The 21,952-nt window shown below is 37.3% G+C and overlaps 1 protein-coding gene across 5 annotated transcripts in view; it reads left to right on the forward strand.

Moving 5' to 3' along the window:
• The first annotated feature begins 1,220 nt into the window (after positions 1-1,220).
• Positions 1,221-21,952, forward strand: part of LOC121864130 (coiled-coil domain-containing protein 102A-like) — a 29,529-nt gene continuing 8,797 nt past the window's right edge. For 2 of the 5 annotated variants that reach the window (XM_042363054.1, XM_042363056.1), the window contains exons 1-8: positions 1,221-1,301; positions 2,757-2,897; positions 6,728-6,838; positions 9,217-9,414; positions 11,338-12,179; positions 17,550-17,753; positions 19,751-19,982; positions 21,657-21,853. In XM_042363054.1, coding sequence (XP_042218988.1) covers positions 2,766-2,897; positions 6,728-6,838; positions 9,217-9,414; positions 11,338-12,179; positions 17,550-17,753; positions 19,751-19,982; positions 21,657-21,853 — 1,916 coding nt within the window. In that variant the 5' untranslated portion in view covers positions 1,221-1,301; positions 2,757-2,765. Of the gene's footprint in view, positions 1,302-2,756; positions 2,898-4,261; positions 4,383-6,727; positions 6,839-9,216; positions 9,415-11,337; positions 12,180-17,549; positions 17,754-19,750; positions 19,983-21,656; positions 21,854-21,952 lie in introns of those variants that run through there. The other 3 variants (XM_042363058.1, XM_042363055.1, XM_042363057.1) reach the window with 3 other exon arrangements.

A 21,952-nucleotide genomic window follows, 5' to 3' on the forward strand; every position in this document is an offset into this window, starting at 1 on the left:
AGTCGCGCTGTAAATTATGATAAGGTTTACTAATGTTATGCATAAAACATTGTTCAGAACTCGTAAGTTTACAATGCAAAATTAAGTTAATTTTGCAACAGTGATATTAAATATTATTGTCATCTTATTAACTTATTACTACTAAAGCTAAGGGTATCTTTCAGTCCAATATATATATGTGTGTGTGTGTGTGTGTGTATTGCATTTTCATTCATGTGAAAACAGTATTACAATTCATCGCTAGAGGAAAACTAATTATTTACTGTAAACTACTACATATAAACAGGAGTATACAACTGTGAATAATTGAATTATTAATACAAAAACTCCGTCAGTACATCAATATTTAGGTCCAACGGATAGAAGACACCCCATTCTGGTGGTAAAAATAGTTTATACGGTGATTAGTCAGAAAAACGTGGACAAGGAGTGCCCCTAACCCAGTGACTGATGTGCGCCAACACTCTCCCAACATAATCACTGTCATTACTATGTGTCGCGAGTTACCCGACACTCATATGAAATAGCTGTTTTTGTGCGACTCTCATCTATACATTACACTAAATGCCAGACCTTAATATTATATTACTATTATCTGAACAGGTAAATAGCATAAAATGAAGAAGGATACGTGGCTGGCAACTAGGAGGGTGGTTGCGCCCTTCTTGCCTGCCCCAGGTTAACCTCTGAGGTACATGGGCTGCCTACAAAAACTTGTCGACCAATTATCTCATAGTTTGCATATTTCAGCGTAATGTCCTTGGTGCTTCTCATGACAAACCATATGTAAGTATGTTTGAGTTGATTTTAATCACTTCATGTCACACTGATCTTTATATTTTGAAGATAAATAGCTTATCTTAATATGGTACGTGAATCTGTCCAACCAGTTTTTTTCATGTATTTCATGCCAGTGCTTCCTAAATAATTAACAGATTCTACATCTTAAAGCATTTCTGTAAAAGTTCTAATGAATTTCATAACTATCAGAGCATACACAATAATCAATAGTTTATTAGAAAACCATTAATCCAAAGCATCACATTCCCTCAGTCTACATTCCGTTGCTGCAGATATCCCAAAGAATTTAATCTTTCCAATTAAGATAAATATTTCAAATGGATTTTATATATAACCACTAAACCCGAGATGTTACCTTCAGACTGTTCAAAACTTCAAAGGATAGAGAAGTAAATTACAGGTAGGAGGAGGCCGGTGTTCCCAGGCTGCCGCCGGTAGATGGCAGCGGCGTGGGTTTGTTGTCAGTGCCCACCAAGATGTGATGACGGACCGCATACCTTGTAAGTTTATCTCCTTTATCGTTATTATTTATTGGCGAATGGAAGTATTATAGCTGTTAAATGATAAAGAAGATGATCCTACACACATATAGTAGTTAAGTTTGAGTGAATAGGATTATTTAGTGGGGTTAATGTGTGGGGTAAAGCTCATCAGTCATTCAGAGAGGTTTGTTGCCTCCCTAAATGTGAGCATCACTGTGTAGTATGTGTTGAGGAATGATCAGTAAGTTAAGTGTTTTGTCTAATGAATCAACAACTAAATGATGAACTTGAAATCAGGGTTAATGATCATATTAAGCTTTGTTTTATTATATAGTGTCTCTGTTGCTAATTCATAAATAAATTGCCCGTATTTTTGTGCAATATAAATTGAGTACAGGGAAAATATTGTATAGGAAAACTTAACATTTTCCCAATTATTTACAAGAAAACCAGTTAATGTGATTAGTAATAACTGGTTTGAGATGACAATTGGGTATTTAAATCCTGTAGTGTGGAATTTAAACTGTACGTATTAGCATTTAATTGGCTATTTGGAAATTTAGAGAATAGAGGAAATGGGGTAAAGTAGATGAGAATAGGGACTAGAAGAGGATGGGAAGATGACGAGTAAGGAAGAGAGTGAATGGGAGAAGAGATGGGGAGAGGGAGGGTAGGGAAGAATGAGGAAGTGGAAAGTAAAGCATGATGGGGAGGTGGGGGGTAGGGAAGAAAAGGTGGAGAGAGGATAGAGAAGACAGTGAATGGAGAAGAGATGGGGAAGTGGAGGATAGGAAAGAATGAGGAAGTAGGGCAGATTGAGGAGAGGGAGGGTAGGGAAGAATGAGGAAGTAGGGCAGATTGAGGAGAGGGAGGGTAGGGAAGAATGAGGAAGTAGAGGGTGAAGGGCAGGATAGTGAGGTGGAGGGCAGGGAGGTTGATGGGGGGTGGAATAAAGGAGAGATAGGTAGGACAATGGTGAGATAGTAGCATCATTTTCTTTTACCCATTTGTATATTTGTGTATTTTTTATTTTATTCTACATAGTTTTGTATATTTATTTGAACTTAAAATCTTTTTGTAGAGCATATTTTTTTAATATGTATATTCAATATTCATGGAAATGTTGTCCATTGCTGCAATCTCATTAGACAATAATCACCATCATTGAGTCTCATTTAGAGAGTAAAGTTTACAGATATATGGACAACTTGATTTGTACATCATCAAACTTAACTGGGTTTTAGCAAGTAGATTTTTCCAGTAACCTGTATTATGTACAGTACAAGTAATTGAGATGTCCATGTTCACCATAAAGAAAAGATGTACTGGTGTATTGATGCTTTAGGCAACATTTCTTATCAGTTATCAGTTTATTTGTGTATATTGTATTAATGTCAAATAGTAGATGCTATTGTTAATATTAATGTTTACTAAAGGTTACTTGCATTCACATCTGCTGGTGGTGAATTTCAGACGGTTGTGATGATGGCACAATCTGGCGGCAGCTCAACCCGTCGGGGGGCTCAAGCCCCTCTTCCAGGGGCTCACCCACATCCCCCTCCCACACACTCTCATGACCCAGTGCCACTTCCATATCACTGGCATGATAAGCAGGTAGATATCCTTCACATTTTGTTTTTCACATTGAATTCTTTGGTTTACAGTTTGTGTTGATGATATATTTTTCTCAGTGAAACAGGTAGAAACTGTATAGTACTGTATACCTGTACTGTACTGTACTGGTACAGTAGTTCCTCATATGAGTGGAACAAATATTAAGAGACTTCTTCTTGTTATATCCAGTTAATGATCTCAATAGTGTCACAGAATATCTGGCATTAGTTCCACTTGGTAACCTCTTGTCAATACAGCATTGCATTTCTGATTACTAATGTTATCCTCCCTCAAATTTTGGGGAACATTCTAAAATACTTTATGTACAATAACCCATTATAATTCTGCTAAATCTTCTGTCAGTATCATTTTTAAATACAGGCAGTCCTTGATTTACAAAGGTTCAGCTAACGAAAATCTCAAGCTACAAAAAAGGACATTTTGTCCCGTGATTTGATTTACCGTATAGTACAGTACTAACAAACAATTTGAACTTTAGATTTTTTATTTTTTCCTAAGTAATGAAAATAAGCTGAAATATTTTACTACCAATATGCTTACTTATTTTAGAAACTTACGCTACTTCATTATTCTCTAACAACTGCAGTGTTTTTAGATATCCAAATAAGCTTATAATGTGTCATCTTTCTCCTACAATCACCCTGTACTGTAACTTAAGGTACTTCCCAAACTCAATGGGGACAGGTAGACTCACCACCAGTCTCTCAACCAACTGCCTGCATATCCAATTTCTCCTCATTTTACTTTCTTTTATTATGTGATAAATTAAAAAATATATATATAATTTTTTCATAAATTTCATATGATAATTATGTACAATAAAGTTGTAGAGTCATAAAAGATAGTTAGGAATTTGGAACTGAACAAAAATTTGAAGGTGTGGATTTTGCCATCAATGTGTAAGAGAATATAAATGTAGCCTCAGCTGACTGACAGCAGCGTTCACACCATGTAAACAATACATTGAGAATTTAGGATGATGCAATCTATAACTCATCAGGGGTTAAGCATGGGACCTTTTTTTTTCAGAGAGATTGTATCTCCAATTATAAAATGGAAATCACTGTATTAATACTGTGACATATTTATTATAGGTGATGGCTTAGTGTTTCATACTGTTCACTTTGTTTAAATAATTATCAAGTTTTTCTTGAATACAGGTTAAAGATTATTACTGTACTGTTCTGCCTGTATTTCACGTATGTTTATTATTGGCTTATAATTATTGTGTATGTCAAACAAGTCCTTGAAAACTTGTTTTGTAGCATGTCTCATCTTCTATAAGTTGAGTATGAGAAAATGTGATCCTTTTTATGAAAAATTTATTTGCAAAAGTTTTTCAGGAATGGAACCCTTTTGTAAATTGGGGACTGCCTGTACCAGTATATAAGATTATCTGTTACATCAACTGGAGGATTCATTAGTATGATGACTGTTTCAAGACCTTTTGGTTGAGGTTTTCTAGTAAGACACCAAACAGCTTTTTGGCTCTCTGACTGAAAGTTCATTTGTACAGTCGGCCTCAGGAATAAGTATACACACTGTAGCTGTAAGGTCCGAAAATGGTCTGGTAACGTTGAAACTGCGCATCCAGATGCATGATGAAACTCAGCTCCCCCACCTGTAATCTCTAACTATTTTCTGTTCCCCTTCCTTATTCTTCTGTTTACTCCTCTTCCTTCCTTTACTAATCCAAACATCAGTAAAGAAAAGGTAAGAGAAAAAGTGGGGGAGGAGGAGGGAGCTGTACGATAACTGCAATCCCATTTGGCAACAAGTTTACTACCATTAGATACAATATATTACTTGTAATATAAACACAAGACACTAGTAAAACATTCACAACAAATGTATTTATAACATATATGTAGGAATGAAACATAAATTACAGGTCATTTTGTAATTTTGTCTTCTGTTCAGGACAGTGTTACCAGATATTTTGTCTCGAACACGAACCGTAGGTGTATACTTATTATTGTGGCCGACTGCACATGCATGACAGAGCTGGTTTGTGCTCAGTTACTTCCCTTAAACTCCAAGGATTCATTTTAATTGTGATTTGAAATTCTACTATGGCAGATTCTTGCTTTAGATTCATTATCTTTAATAATTTGGTTCCTAATAAATTTACAGATATCCCTCGCTTAATGAATGGGTTAGGTTCCTGAAAAACTATTTGTTAAGTAAATTTTCATATCTCAAATAACAGAACATATGAGAAATGTAACGTTTGACTCCCCCATGACAGGAAAACTCCAATATCATACCCCAAAAACATGAAATCGGTTCACAAACAAACAAAAATTACCTAACTAATGATAAATGGTACACACTGTAATTTAGTACCTGACACACTAAAAACATAAAATACTATGTAGATGAAAATATGCATCTAAAAACATTAAGGAAAAGCTAAATGAAAGTTTAACACAATCACCATTCGCATAAACGCTGGCTGCATGGGCTCAAGCCTTGCCATACTAACAGCCCAGCTGGGACGCTACTTTTGATGACCCTAAACAGCAGGGCTCTTACAATCCCACTCTTGCACACAAAGAAATGTTTATGCCCTTTAAGTTTTGAACTTATGACAGCTATTTCTTTTACTTTTTTTGCACATTCTGTATGTAGGATTGTGTGTACATGTAACTGAGTAAAAAAAATATGAAGGAAGTTCTGTATATCTACCCAAAATACGAGTTGAAAAATAACTAATTTAGCTCTCGCCTCAACCTGGTAGGGGGAGTGACCACCCCAACTGACTCTCGGGGGTGCGTGATTTTAATTTTTGCTTGGACCCAAATTCGTATAAGTGGGGTAAGCTTTCATTAAATGAAAAATTGGTGTTAATTTAGGAAATTTGTATAAGCAAACATTTGTTTAGTGAGGGATATCTGTGTGTATAGCCATTTGCTGTTGGGTGAATGAGCTATTTCTAGTGGCTGTTTGTTAACTTTATTCTAAGCATGGTTTTAGCTAAAGTGTAGCCTGCCACCCTGAAGCTATTTTTCAGTGTGTCTTTTGTGTATGATTATTGTTTGTTTAATATTAATTTCTATGATTATTGTTTGTTTAATATTAATTTCAAATTCCATACTTAAACTAACATTCGCATCTCCACTCGGCCCTCTTTAATAAAGCTTCTCCAGAACTGCATGGCTTCAGCACATGGTTGTACCACAGTAAAATCTGCCACTTTGTCATAAGATGTCAAGCATCTGTCCTCAAACACTTTATCTGAATATGGTTGTTGCATAAGGATAATCACTGCCCTGTTCTCTAAGGTCGTCAACTCATCCTGTTACTGATATTAGTTGGGATATTCATGTTTTTTTTTTCAATTTTACTTGTGTATAGAATTGCATAAAGAATTACAGTATAGTACAGTGTACTTTCTTTTAGTACTGTACATGTAAATAGTCTTTGAGTTGACATATGTATTTTAATTTGTTGCTTACTCTTGTGTTGCAGCCAGATGTGTTATTAAATTTGCTGATTTATATTGCAATATCGTTTGTTTTGTTACAGTTGTGCTTAAGGATCAATTACTGTACAGGTATTAGCAAATATAAAGCATGAATTAGAGACATTGAATATGATTTGAAAGGTAGTGGTGAAAATGTTAGATAAGCTTGTTTATTGCTTCTCAGTACCTGTATACTAAAAAAAAAATAGGTTTGAGGTTTTGAATTAGGAGCTTTTATCTTTATGTGAGTACAGTGTACTGTATTTGTGTAATTCTTAGGAATTGTTTCTTCATTCTAAAAGTGAATGTGAGTGTTGTGTTGGTGAATGAGTTTATTTTTTAGGAGATGATGCAGCGAGAGCTGGAGGAAGCTCGTGCCCGCGCCACTCAGATGGAAAAGACTATGAGATGGTGGTCAGACTGTACAGCTAACTGGCGAGAAAAGTGGAGCAAGGTGATTTAAACGTTTCATTGTTTCTAGAGATATCAGTTATCCAAATTTTGTAGACAGTTTATTTTTATGTTGCTGAAGGATAAATATCAGTGAGAAAGCTATGAAAATACAATATCGTATATGTATAGATTATACTTGTTTAAGTGTAGCTCATGCTGGTTTGTCAGTTACTGTTTTTTACGGGTGATTAGTATACAGCTCCTCCCCGACTTACGACTGGGTTAGGGACCCAAATCCGGGTCGTAAGTCGAAAATGCTTAAATAATACATAGAAAATCTAAAATGGGTGTCGCTTTTTTTTCTCAGCAGCACAAAACTCTCACTTTTAAGCTTGCCAGCCATTTTAAAGTGAATTACAATCGAAAATTTTGTCTGTGTACTGAAGTTGGGACTTGAAAATATGTAATTGGACAAAATTTTGGTACGAATGAGGCAGGTCGTAAGTCGGGGAGGAGCTGTATATGTATAGGACCATATGAAGGAGTGTGTTTATGGTCTTCATTGCTCTTGATAAAAGAGTAATAGAACATCTCCAAAATACTTCTAATAATCTTGGATTTTACTTTATGTTAATGCCATTACCTTACCATATCTCAACAAAAAAGCATTAACATTCTCTTGGGCAATAAAGGTTAAAAAAAATAATAATTATAAAAAATATATATAACTCAGGCCCAAGGTGATTGTATAACTAGCTTTAGTATCAAAGAATCTAACATTTCATTTAGTTATAATGTACTTAGGTCAGCAATCAGGCTTATGAACTGATAATTTTATGCCCTGCTTCATTTGTCTGACTGGGTGTACTGTATTATCATTATTATTGTGATTATTATTGTAATTATTAATTCACAAAGGCAATGGCCAAGTTGTCCCTGTGTTTGCCATTATACATCTTGCCTTGTGATCTAATGAATTACACAACTGAATTTATCACCTCTGTCACAGATGTTCCTTATGACAATTACTGATGAATTTGTTCTCTTGAGTGGCCACCCTGATGCTGTGTGGCTTACATTGGCATTTTAGACTGAATTGGTATTTTAGACTTGACTGGTATTTTAGACTGCATTGGCATTTTAGACTGGATTGGTATTTTAGACTGCATTGGCTTCTCATATTTAATCCTATTCTCTTGTACTCTCACATCTCAGCTACATTGTCCAACACTGCATCCTTGAACTACTGTATTTTCATTCGTCTCTAGCTGACATCATTTACACATGGACAGTTTGTCGCAATTGTTTCTTTAAATCTTTCAGCTACATTTACATTCTTTAGCCCATTACCTTTTAAAACCTTCCTCTCACTTCACCAAGTCTCTTACACCTGGATCCATTCATTCACTATTGATCTTGTGTCTACCGAGTGCTGCTCAGATGTGCCACCCTTTGTACTACAGTCACATCAATCAACTTATATATCAAACTTTTATCCTTCAACATATGGTCTATTATTCCTTGGTCTTTTCCATTATCCTGCCTCCGTGTATACTTATGATTTTTTTCCTTTAGAATATTGTATTCCATCCGTTAATTGTCAGCACATATTTCTCTCAGTTGCTATTCACTTTTTATTCATTTATGTTGTTCCATGTTTCTTCACAACTCCATCCAATATCCTGTCACCATCTTATGCATTTAGATCTAATCACTATCACACTAATCCTTCAATACACTTATTCAGGTCTTCCCAGAACCTCTCATTTTTTCCTTGTTCCTTTCATTTCTTGGTGTGTATGTACTCACTCTTTAATCTGACCAAAAGTATTTTGTGCCTAACCCCTTTTTATTCTTCCACACAAATCCACATCTCGTCACTCAACACCATCTTCTTTTGATCATACTATCTTATACACTCCTGACTTTACTCCCTTCGATTGTCTCCAAGTCTCTCCTTTGTTGTCATTGTTAACATACTCTCTTCATCATTCTGATCACATCCACAAACATTCAAATATCCCAGTTTTATTTACTGTTCTTTCTTTTTTCGCAAACAAACACAAGGTGTAATTACTCGTGATACAGGAAAAACAAAAGCACAGATTTGGAAGGATGTAGTCTGAAGGATAGTTTAGGGCTTGAGAATGTTTGTCTAGTTTGTAGATGAGTTACAATGTAACTTGTGTCGAAGAAAGCCCTCTAATACTCCTTAAGCTCTTGTGTGGATGACAGGCAAAGTAAGCTACTGAATAGAAATAAGTTTCATTTAGGATAGACCATGCAAAGGCAACATTAATATCTATGCCTGGTTTTATTTTGTACAGAATTCTGTTGTTCCAAATGTTACTTTACAAAGGAAAGCCATTTTATTATTACAGTACAGTACTTGTGGTTTGTGACAATTAAAGATTTTGATTGATGTTTGGGAATTTTCAGGTGCGCAGTGAACGAAATAAGGCTCGAGAAGAGGTGAGAATTTTACGGGGTCGTCTAGAAGTCTCACAGCGAGAGAGTGGTGTTTTAAAGAGAGAGAAGAATGATTTAGAAGCTCAAATGACACACCTATCACAAACTTACCAATTGAGACCCAGAAAGGACAGTGGGGCAGATAAACCTGATGATGGGAGAGACCAGGTAAGTTTAAATTAACTACTTCAACCATTTTATTACTTATTTTGAGTTGTCTGTCAGCTCTATGAACCTATTTCTTGCTGTCTGATTCATTCACATATAGAAGTCTTACTTAGTGTGCTGCTTGTTTTGCTTTGCCTGAACCCATGCTAACATATGACCAAATCTTCATCACCTTTATTGTGGCAGTATTTTAATCTTAATTTATTTAGCAGTTTAGTATTTCCAATATTTTTTTAAGTAAATTTTGAGTTTTCTCTATTACTTTTGATATATATTTCATGAAATCTTCCTTTCAGAGAAGAGTAATATAAATGTGAATTATTACATTTCATTTTGTATACTGTACCTATAATGACTTTTATACTAGAGTGGTATTTTGTGATTACTTCGGATAATTTAGTAATTGAGGCCCAAAATCCACTCAAAATAATAACTGAAGAAATTGTCATGTTGCTTTAGCTGTAGCTGTTCACATTGATAAGTGTAGTAATCCTGTTAGTTTACAGTAAGAACTGCAAATGACAGAACCAAAATATACTATGGTGAACCCTCACTTCACACAAGTTGTATCCGCATAATTTCTATGTGACGACACATATTTTCGGACTAAAAAAATTTAAGTTCGTGACTTCCAGTCTGTAGAAGACAAAATGTGGTACTGAATATTATGATAATACTGTACTGTATTTAAAATGTGATGGAAGAAAATGATAATTAAACTTATTATAAGAATCATTTTGACTAACTTTCAAACGACCAGCCGCACGAGATGGGCCACCATCCTTTAGTGACCACATGTGTGCATAGTACTCGATTATATTTACCTTAGTTATTGAGACAGTGGCTTCAAACTTGGGCAAGAAACCTTCCCATCCTACTGCCTCTACTGTTGGGAATAAGGAAGTGATCTGCCCACACCATCAGCAAAAAAGTGCAAAATCTAGACAAGATAAAGGCAGAGGCTAGTTTGAGCCTGGTTACACACGAGCATCAACAAACAGATGACAGACTTTAGTGAGTGCAGACACGAATTCAATTGTGTTTATTGTTTATGTAATTTAATGTTCTGTAATTTAGTGAGTGGAGTTGAAAACAGTTCATCTGTCATTTCATTTATTGCAAAAATTGAGATTTTTAAGAGGATTAGCACCTTAAATTCCAGGAACACAACCCCCCTTTTTTCAAGTACAAAGTCAAACTTCAATTTGAGTGAATTCATTACACAAGGTTTTTCAAGAGAGCAACAAATTGCATTCATTTCTGGTTTATACTAGAAATAAATCTTGTAAGGTTTTGTTGTAGTGTTGCTTTTTAAATTTATGGATAATGTTGAATTATATACAGAAATTCCTCAAGATAGATTTCCATTTAATTAGTATAGTATATTTGGTGTATTAAGTTGAAAGTAAAATTATGTAGTATAGAATAGTTTTAGGAATAGTGTACAGTACTGTACCTGTAGAAGTGAAAACTGTATTGAATTAAACAGGTATAGAAGTGTAAATTGAAATACAATATACGTACCGGGTATAGGTAAATCAAACAGCACCTAGATTCCTCTAGTGCATATTGTGAATTGGTGATGTATGATACTGGTGAACTATGACCAGACCCCCAAAAATTTACTGTTCGTGTTATCAGTGGAAATGGAGTTGATAAACAGTTTAGTTCACATGAAGCAGAAAGGTGGAAACAATACCATATGAATAAATTACTCAGTGCTGGAAATTATATGCTAAAATTTTCATATAAAACTGGATGAAAGACTTTTTTAAGAGTAATATTTTTTTAATGGTACTCTTTTAACTTGGCCAGGGTAATCAAGTAATGGAAAGATTTGCAGTTAGGTATGTTTGTATTGTATGTGCTAATTTCTAATGTACTGTACTGTGTAATAAACAATCATTATTTTCACTCATTTAGGGTAGCCATAAAGGAGACTCACCAGAGCGAGATGGTAGCACTCCAGCACGTCCCATCACTCAGACAGAGGCCGAGAAACTGTCTAATGATGAACTTCAATTTATTCGTGATGCCAAAAATACGAACTTCAGCCTACTAGAGGAGATGTTTGGGTCTCGTGGAGGTCATCCCGGTGATGATGTTATCGGTATTAACGAAAGCAGTGTTAGTGAGGCGTTAGCACAGAGTGGTGTAGAGAATGTATCTGTTTATGCGCACAAACCTAGTGAAGCCACTCGCCTCAGTGAGAAGTGTCGTGCTGGTCGTGAAGTGAAAGATTTGATATGTGATGAATATTTAAAAGATAGTGCTGTTAAAGAGGTTTCTGAAAATTGCCATCATCCTCAGAGAGAAAATGACATTGAGGAAAAGATGATCCATAACCAGCAGCAGCAAGAACTGGCATTTAGAGACAGTACAGTGACTGCTGCTGGAAGTAGCAATAGCAGTAGCCAGCCGTCCCCTTCTCACAGAATGTCTGCCATGTCAGACCCTCTACCAGACACATGCCACATTAATCCCAGAATATCAGCTGTATCAGACCCCATGAGTGAGGTTTGTGGGGGAAGTGAGTGTAGTGAGGGGGGCTATGAAGACTCTGTACGTTCCAATGATGGGGTTGGCCGCGATGGCAGGAGAGGATGGAGAACGAACAATGGCGGTAATGGTGGCATGGGTGGTGGTGGGGGGTCTGTGATGGATGAGATGGGCATTACTCCAGAACAGGAAAGCTTAGAGCAGCAAGTTACAATGCTTAAGCTACGGTTGGATGAGGCCACCAAGACCATACAAGCAGAAAGAGAGTGAGTATTATAATGCATTGTTTTGAATCATAGGCTCATGTAAAGAGAGGTACAAAGAAATAAATGGTAACTTGAATGGAGATAAAATATAGGAAATGGAGTGTCAATGATCTGGGAGTGGGTGTGTCAGCAAATGAAATGATTAGTGGTGAATTGAGTTGCAGAAAAAAAGTACCAGTAATAGATTTAGGTGTGTATGGAGAGAGAGAACTATGCCAAATGAGGCAATATGATGGTATACAAGGGGACCCCTAAGCCGACATTATTTTATTTGTGAAAAGTATGTAGCTGTTCTTGATGCAAGTAGGAGGAGCAAAGTAGAAGCAATAGAATTGATATGCTTGAGAGGAAGAGGTGTGGTAGATAGGATGCAAAGAGTAAGAAATACATTCCTTTTACTTATCATACACCTCCCATTCTTTCAACATACTGTACCTATAATAACTTCACAGACCTTCACACTTATTTCTTTTCATTTGCTTTTCTTTATTTTATCAGTCACTTTCTTCACCCATTCTATTCCAACCCTTAGGTATGGCCCCTGTACTGACAATGCTGCTTCTTATGTCTCATTCACACTCCTCATTCAGCAGACTATCATAGTATTTTCTCCAAACATCCTTGATTTCCTCTTTATCAACAGCCACATTACCATTCTCATTTTTCTTGCACTACTCACCAACTATTTCCTTGTTTCTATCCCCTGTTGCTCCGTTGAGCTCCGGCAGCGCTGCACCCCTGGTTTTCTATGATGTTTCCCTGGTCTTTTGAAGGATGTTTGTTATGAACCAAAAATTTACAGCCTTAGTTCTATAAACTGTACATCAATACAGATTTTGTTATTGATTCATAAATGGTTAAAGTAGCTTCCTTTTATATACTATACTGTTTCTCTGAAACAAATGAAATAAATAATATCTCATGAAAATCATTGTGTCCATCTCAAGTTCTCACATAATAAATACTCCTCATATGTCAGGAGTCCATGGCATGGGTGTGTCTTCAGAGTTTCATACATTATACAGTACTTTTAGACTAAGACTTTACATAATCAGTGTCATTTTAGATTCTGATAGTGCAGGTTATGGTACTAAGATATAAATTTTAATTGGCCCTGTAAAAATGAATGAGGAAATTATATAATCAGTATACTCTAATATTTTAATCTAATTTCAAAATGAACTTCACCTAGCCTGTTCCATGTTTCCCCAAAGCTTTCCATAGTAATAACATGTGCACTGTACTGAATCACATTCAGCTACCTCACCTATTGAGACTGTGCTTCAAACCAGGGCAACAATCCTTCCCAATCTACTTCAGGTAGCTACTTCTACTTTTGGGACAAACACCATAAATGAAAAAAATACAAATTCTAGGCAAATTGAATGCATTAGCTATAGTGAGCCCCAGGTTTCAAGCAAGCTTGGATGATTTAATACAATACAGTAGGATGTCAAGTTTTGCGACTAATTGGTACTGGTTTTAGAATCGCAAAATTTAAAATCGCAAAACGAGTGACGTTGAAATACGAGGTCTGTCCAAAAAGAAACCAAACTTTTTAAATAGCGTGCTTGCGACGAGAGCGCTGTGTAGTGGTGACCTTGACCTTTAGTCTAACACTAGCCGCATCACGCCATGTCAATTAGTCATCGAGCTACACACGCTAAAGTGAACGTGGTGTGTTTAGTGCACATGGCGATTTGTTGCAAGTTGAACAATGAAGGATCTTGAAGAGCAACGTGTTTGCGTGAAATTCTGTTTCAAATTGGGAAAAACTTTTAAGGAGACTTTTCAAATGTTGCAACAGGCTTATGGGGAGGATTGTTTGAGCCTTACGCAATGTCACGTGTGGTACCAGCATTTCAAAAGGGGAAGAATAATCCACCGAAGATGATCCCAAATCTGGACGTCAGAGTCGCTCAAATGTGGAGGTGATGTTGATCGTCTTGTTTGATTGGGAGGGCATCGTTCATCAAGAGTTTGTTCCACGTGGTCAGACAGTCAATAAAGAGTTTTACTTGGAGGTCCTGAAGCGTTTGAGGGAGGCAGCGCGAAGGAAGAGGCCTGAGGCGTGGACAAACAAGACCTGGATGCTGCACCATGACAATGCACCTACTCTCGCGTCGCTCCTTATCCGTGACTTTTTGGTGAAGCACAAGACGACTATCGTCCCCCAGCCGCCCTACTCTCCAGATTTGGCCCCTGAGGACTTTTTTTTGTTCCGAAAGTTGAAATCCACCCTGAAAGGTCGCCGATTTCAGACGATAGAAGAGATAGAAGAAAATTCGCTACGAGACCTGCACACCATCCCTCAAAACGTGTTCCAGGACGCGTTCCAGAGCTGGTAAAAACGTTGGGAGCGGTGTATCAACAGTGGAGGGGAATACTGAAGAAGACAAGTCTGATTAAGTTGTAAGTAAAGCAATAAATTTGTTTTTTAAAAAGTTTGGTTTCTTTTTGGACAGACCTCGTACATGTAAATAAGGCTAATTGGTTCTGCGGTGTCACCAGAACCCCCCTATAAAGACCTACAACCCACTAAGAAAATGGCATTACTGTAATGTATTCCTATATATTATATTGTACATATTGTTGATAACAATATATATATATATATATATATATATATATATATATATATATATATATATATATATATATATATATATATATATATATATATATATATATATATATATATATATATATATATATATATATATATATATATATATATATATATATATATATATATATATATATATATTATATATACACACACACTTATACTGTAGAATAACTTGCCTTGATGGAGTCAGTGAAATGCTTGACGGGGCTGGTTGATGGGTTCCGAGGCAGGGAGGGATGGTTACTGCTTCCTCCCTGCCCCTTCCTCTACACCACCTCTAACCTTGACCACCGAAGGGTCAAGACATACCTGGCGCTCCTCTGACAGCAGCCAGAACAACTGTTATGTTGGCCCAGACCAACTCCCTCCCCTGAACCCTCCTCCCCACCGGAATATCAACAAGTTCTTGCCAGAGGTTACTACTGTATTTCATTTAGGAAAGGAATGGAACCAGTGTTCAACAGAGGTGAATAGTGGTGAACAGTGCTTAAGTCAGTGAGAACAACTCAACAGTAACAGTTGAGTAGTACCCAAGTTAACCTTTACACAGTGAGGTCCCAGGTACCCAGTGATAACTGCCCGTGAGACCCAACAACATGCAGCGATGTGTTAATCCGTCCACGATAGGAAGGCCTGGGACCACACCTCACTCATATAACACCATCCGTGAGGGAGTTAGTACACCACGTCAGGCCCCTCATAACACCATCTGTGAAGGGATTACTACACCACGTCAAGCCCCTCATAACGCCATCTGTGAGGGAATTCCTACACCACGTGATGCCTCTCATAACACCATCTATGAGGGAATTCCTACACCACGTGATTCCCCTCATAACACCATCTGTGAGGGAGTTACTACACCACGTCAGGCCCCTCATAACACCATCTGTGAGGGAGTTACTACACTACATGTTTGCTGTTCAACACCTCAGTGCACATGATCTACGTGACCTCCACTGTAAATACTAATCTGTATGTTCACTGTCTGTTCCTTTACGTTTCTCTAATGAAGGCTTTTGTTAAACCACCAATGTCAATGTATGTAATGAGTCAATTATGTCCAATGTATATTTTCAGCCTTCAGGCTGCAGAATTTTTTCAATAAACCGTTAATTATTATTATTATTATTATTATTAACCTCAGCATCAAATCCCTCAAAGTCTTGAGGTAGCTTTTCCACCAGTAAGTCACCCAACACTTCACTATCATCATCGGTGGTGCCATCATCATCTCCTAAAGTGATGTTTGCCAAGGCATTAACAGGCTGGGCCTTGCGCATGTACCGAGTAATAAGGGTCTGCTGAGGAGCATTAACAAGGGACATTTACCTGGCCTTATACTGTATTCCTCTATAACTTTCTCAATGACAGGGCAGATATAGTTCTGAGCATGAGGCCTGGTATCATAATCATCAAGCTGTTCACTGAAATGTGTGATGGTTGTGAGCATCTCAGTCAGCTACCGTGTTGTAGGTTCGTCAGGCTTAACATCATCCTCTTGTGTTGCTTGATGTTCTTCTTGTTCTTCATCCTCCTCAAACATTTCTTCAATTGTCAGCTGCTGCTGATGTTAACCAATGATTTCTTGCAAATCTTCAACCTGAATTTCCAAAAATCCCTGTGCTGGGACTGACTGCGCTGCCTTGACCGTGCCCATTAGTGTTGCTGCCACGGACTGCCTCTCCATTTGTCTCGGTCTGCTCTGCTCCACTTACCTCGGAATTAGCAAACAAAGGCTTCCATGCGTGTGGCACTTTTGCAACATTAATCTTATGCCATGCCTCAGCAATTCTGTCCACTGCATTTTAATATTATAATTCTTCAAAAATTCACAAACTGATAACACTTCACAGATGTGGGGTGTTGAGGTGCTCGGAGTCAGGTCGTCTACCTCCTCCTCCTCCTCCTCCTCCTCCTCCTCCTCCTCCTCCTCTTCCTGGTTAGCTGGTGCTGATAGAGTCTGGTCACTTTCAGAGTTCTGCCTCAATTTGCTGTAACTCAACTTATGAATCTGTCTGCTGACAAAATTCTTTATAGTGACTGATAATAGAACAGTTTAACATTACTGATGAATTCATGGTCAAGTGGTTGCAGAAGCGATGTGGTTTCATTGCGTACCTCACTCATTGTCAATACACAAGAATCATTAATAGTTAAACAAGAATCTCGCAAAACGTAAGCACAATGGGTTATATAATCCAAGGTCATTGCACCACTCGCTCTCGCTCGTTCAAACTAACTGCCACAAACAAAAACACGGCGGATAATAAAGTACCGTGTCATTGCGCGCTGCTCACTCTGTATTGACTCGCGAAACCAGTAATGAAAATCGCTATTCTTGAGAGGCTGGAAATTTTAAAAGTGATAGCGAAACATATGGATCACGAATCTAAAACTCGCTAAACTTGAGATCTTACTGTACAGTATATAAATATGTGACTCATCATTTTACAGTAATTGTTTTTATAACTGTATGTTCTGTACAGTATAGTAGTTTGCAAAGTAAATAATGTTTGTATTATTTAAAAACTTCCTCCATTATTTTTCTTTACAAAAAATAAGATTTTAGAAGTTTTCTTTTGAGGATCAGAATACATGTTCAGCCTGATTTGTTTGTGAATGGAATCATTTTATTCTTCACAAACCTAATTTGTCTTCTTTAAATCACAAGATTTTTTTTTCTCTAAAACACTTTCTGGGATATATTTTTTTTACCAAAAATATTTCCTTTTACGCAGTGAGAAGCAAGTGTTGCATCGAGAGTGTTCTAAATGGCAGTCTGAGGCCAACGAGCTACGATCAAGATTAGATGATGTTCGAGCTTCTCGCCAGGAGGCAGTGAAAGAGCTGGTATCCCTCCGTACTCAACACCAGAAAGAAGTACAGTGTTTACAGTTGGAAATGTTAGATGAAGCTTCCTCAAGAGAGTGCATTGATCGCAGGTGAGTCACTATGAAAGTACAGTGCAGTACTTTGTCATAAGACAGACACAAGGTATTTTTTTAGTATTATGTTGTTCGTATGGCTATATACTCTCTGTTATTGAAGCTGTTCTTGGAATTTCGTCCACTTCTATTATTTATAATATAATTATGCCTCTCCTCTTAGTATTGGATAAAGTATTTCAGAAAGTTAAATGATCAACAGCCAAAATATTTAGCAGATGTTACTCTACCACTTAATCTGTGATTTAAAAAAACTATTAAAAAACGCAAGGAAAATTATGTGTTATGAATAATCATGAAATAAATTTTTTTTCTTAACCCCTAAAATATTAAGCCCATCAACTGAAGTGTTTCCAGTAGGGTATTTACGCAATCGATCGATGCAGAGCATGTCCTGGTTTTGCTTTCAAATTGCACAGCTTTATTTTGCCGGGAATACAAAACCTCTTGGCTACTAAATTGAGGAAAAATGACTTGTGGTAACTGTAGGCTTCTCCATTGCCTTTCCGGGAACACTACTCCCTCCCCCCAATTGTCCCTCAGTAATTTCTTGACTGCAATACAGTACTGCATAGATGCTGCTCCACCTTCATTCATCCTCCTGCCTCCCCTGACTCCTCCTCACTACTCTCCATCTTGTCTGCTCATTCATCAGCATTATACTACGTATACATATTATGTTATTTTTGTGTTTTTCGTGTTATTACACACAAAAAAAATTTCACCATTGGGGCTGAATTGGAGTGGACCTGTCCACTACTGGCATGTATAATCAAAGACAAAAGTTGTGTTGCGGTTTTGCCCTTGCCTTGAACCAATTAAACCAACCCCTACTAACTACAAAATCTTCCCCATCACTTTCGCCACCACGTTTAGCCTTCAAGCCAGCATGTAAGCTTCTCGCGTTTTCCTGAATCAAGGCTAGACTTATAGGTAAATGCTGTTGATTTTGATCTTCCACTCATATCACTATCAATCTTTCTATTTCAGTTAACAATCCACTTCTTTGTTTTGTTATCACAGTTGAGTGCATTGATGTAGATCATTTTACATGTTCAAGAATCTTGTGTTTGTCTCTCAAAATTGTTCCGATCATTGACCGACTGAAACCCAACGCTTTACCAATGACTGGGGTGTTTTGCCTTTTTCAGAACATTTAATTACATCAACTTTCACTTCCATTGTAATTGCTTTCCTTTTCGTGGGTGTGCTACTATCATTTGCATCAGGTTTGCATTTGGGAGCCATGATGAGGATACGTGGCTGGGTGACGCATTACTCCCCACCCGTCGCTACACCACGCAAACTAGTTCTCGTACGTAAATACTACGAACCATTTGTACCTATGTCGGATTCTTAAAATAATCGACCTTATGGGACCTCGTTCGTATCGGCGGGAGTTCGTAATTCAGGGACCCCCCCTGTATTCAGAACTCATTGAGCTTGCTACTTTCTGTAATGACTAGTCAGCCTGCATGGTGGAAATGACTTAGAGTAAACTACATTCTTTGTTAGAGTTTGTGAGAATATGTATGTGTGGTATCCCAACACTTTTCATATTAGGTTTGGACCAACTTGCAAGCATAACCTGTAGTCTGTGTGATATTTCAGCCTTCCCCATTCTGAAAAGTTTGTTCTCTGTGTAAATTTAAAAAGTACCCTTCCACATTCTCTTATGCCACTTGTGATTGGTTGGACTGAACTGTCCACAATTGGTCGTGGGTCTGAATTTATTTGGCCCTCAGTAGTCAATCATACAATACATATGAAATATCTTTGAAGACATACCACTTATTGTCCTTTTGTAAAAACAACAGACAGTCATAGAAGCATCATACATTTCCCACCTATTGCTACAATTATTGTATATCATCACTCAAATCACTATAAACACTGGTTCTGAATTAAGCAATGAGCAGTATACTGTATATCAGTCATCTTTTCACACTGTAAAGAGCTTAAATTTAATTTTACAATTTGATTCCGTTTTGCAGATTAGCAGACCTAAGAGCGGAATTGGAACGATTACAGGAGGAAAATGCTGCTGAATGGGGTAGAAGAGAAAGGTTAGAAAGTGAAAAATTGGGGCTGGAACGGGAAAATAAGAAACTTCGAGCTCAGGTGACAGACTTAGAAGAAAGGCTCGACAAGAGAACAAAGATGACAACATCCACCCCAGACTCAGATGTAGCGCAGCTAAAGCAAGAAATTGCAGACAAATTCAAGGCATGTTTATTAAAAAAAATTCTTAAATGGATGACCTCAGCAGCCTTACATGTTGCTGTTTTTCCTCTTTTGAACACAGGTGGACAAAACTGAAAGCAAACACAGTCTCTTGATTTGCTGTCATGTATTCACTCATCCCGTTACACATGTGACAAAAGTAACTAAAAAAAACTTGATTGGGATTGAGTATCCTGTTGCCAGTGACTAGAATCTCAGTGTATGTACCCTAGCCTGTAAATACTGTAGAGACCACAGCCATTTACATGACAGACTGTACAGTATTGTAAGCGTGAAGTAGATTACTTGCTGATGGTAAGAAATTGTTAGGTGAGATATATAAAGGTAAATGAACTGAGACATGCTAGATAAATATGAAGCATAATCATCATTCTCTGTTCTCCGATACTAGTCTTAAATTATTCTCTGTTCTCTCCTATACTAGTCTTGCATCATTCTCTGTTCTCTCCTATGCTAGTCTTGCATCATTCTCTCTTCTCCTATACTGTATTAGTCTTCATCACTTGTATCACTTTCTGATTCCTCCATGTCTTCATAATCTTTACTGTTATATTCATCATCACTAATCATAATGGGGGGTTGAATAAAACGACCAAAAACGTTTCATATGAAGACGCAGCATCTCTTGGCCGCCAGGAAATACAGCTCCTCCCCAACTTATGACGGGGTAAGGGACCCAAATCCAGGTCGTAAGTCGAAATGGTCGTAAGTCGGAAATGCTTAAATAACACATAGAAAATCTAAAATGGGTGTCTCTTTTTCTTCTCAGCACCACAAAACACTCACTTTTGAGCTTGCCAGCCGTTTTAAAGTGAATTACAAACGAAAATTTTGTCTGTGTACTGACTTTGGAACTCGAAAATACAAAATTTGACCAAATTTTGGTACGACTGAGGCAGGTCGTAAGTGCGGGTGGTCTTAAGTCGAGTAGGTCGTAAGTCGGGGAGGAGCTGTATTTTCGTCTGCTCTATAGAGAAAGACTGTGCTGCCATCTATCGGGAATGGAGAACTATTCACCGCTACTTACTCGAGACTCATAGAAAACAGGCTTGCAAACTCATACGAGTTATTTCGGGTTAGTAATATTTGAATAGCATGGCGCCCCGAGTATACGTGGGATGATAATTTTTTTACACATCCTTTTTAACAAGTATACTGTACTCGGGATAATAAGGGAAGGGGTTAAAGTTCTTTTATTGGAATCTTCTTGTAGAGAATTTTTTCAGGATCATTATAGTGCTAAATTCTTCTTTCTAACACAATTAGAACAGATGCCATGAATAAAAGTTTATAAACTTTTTCGCTTGCCATAAATATTTTTCTTCGTGCCCACGGTCTAAATATAATGGGAGTGTGTGTCGGTGCGAGATGAAAAGAGGAGATGCGTAGTTTAGACTCACTTAAACTCTTGGAAAACTTTCCCCAGCAGCCAAAAACATTCCAGGGATGTGAAAAAGTTTCTGTCTGTGTAAGATGCATAATTTAGACTCGGAAACTTTTCCCAGTACCCAGAAAAATTCAGGGGATGTGGGATTTTTCCGTGATTGAGAAAATTGTCTCGTTACCCAGAAATCTCTCATTCCCAGAAGAGCTCTGCACCAATTGTTCCAGCTTATGGGGATATCACTTATATAAACTTTCTCTATGTCTTTGCAGGAATTATCAGAACTGAAACATGCACACTCAAAACTTAAAAAAGTTCTAGCTGATAAATCTGTGGAACTACTACACTGTTCACGGCGGGCCGATCAGTATGAAAGTGAGGTGAAGCGGCTAAGGGCTCGAGTGGATGAATTGAAAAAAGAGCTTGCAGCTGCTGAAGATGAAGTAGATGGGGCTTCAAACAATATTAGGTGAGACATGCTACAAGCCTTTCCAATAGCAGTAATTTTTGTTCTTTGTCAACAATGCAGTTAATGAAGCATCATATATTCTTTGTAGTGTTCATTTAC

The sequence above is a fragment of the Homarus americanus genome, unplaced genomic scaffold (assembly GCF_018991925.1).
Source record: "Homarus americanus isolate GMGI-L3 unplaced genomic scaffold, GMGI_Hamer_2.0 scaffold26351, whole genome shotgun sequence".
Classification (NCBI taxonomy): domain Eukaryota; kingdom Metazoa; phylum Arthropoda; class Malacostraca; order Decapoda; family Nephropidae; genus Homarus; species Homarus americanus.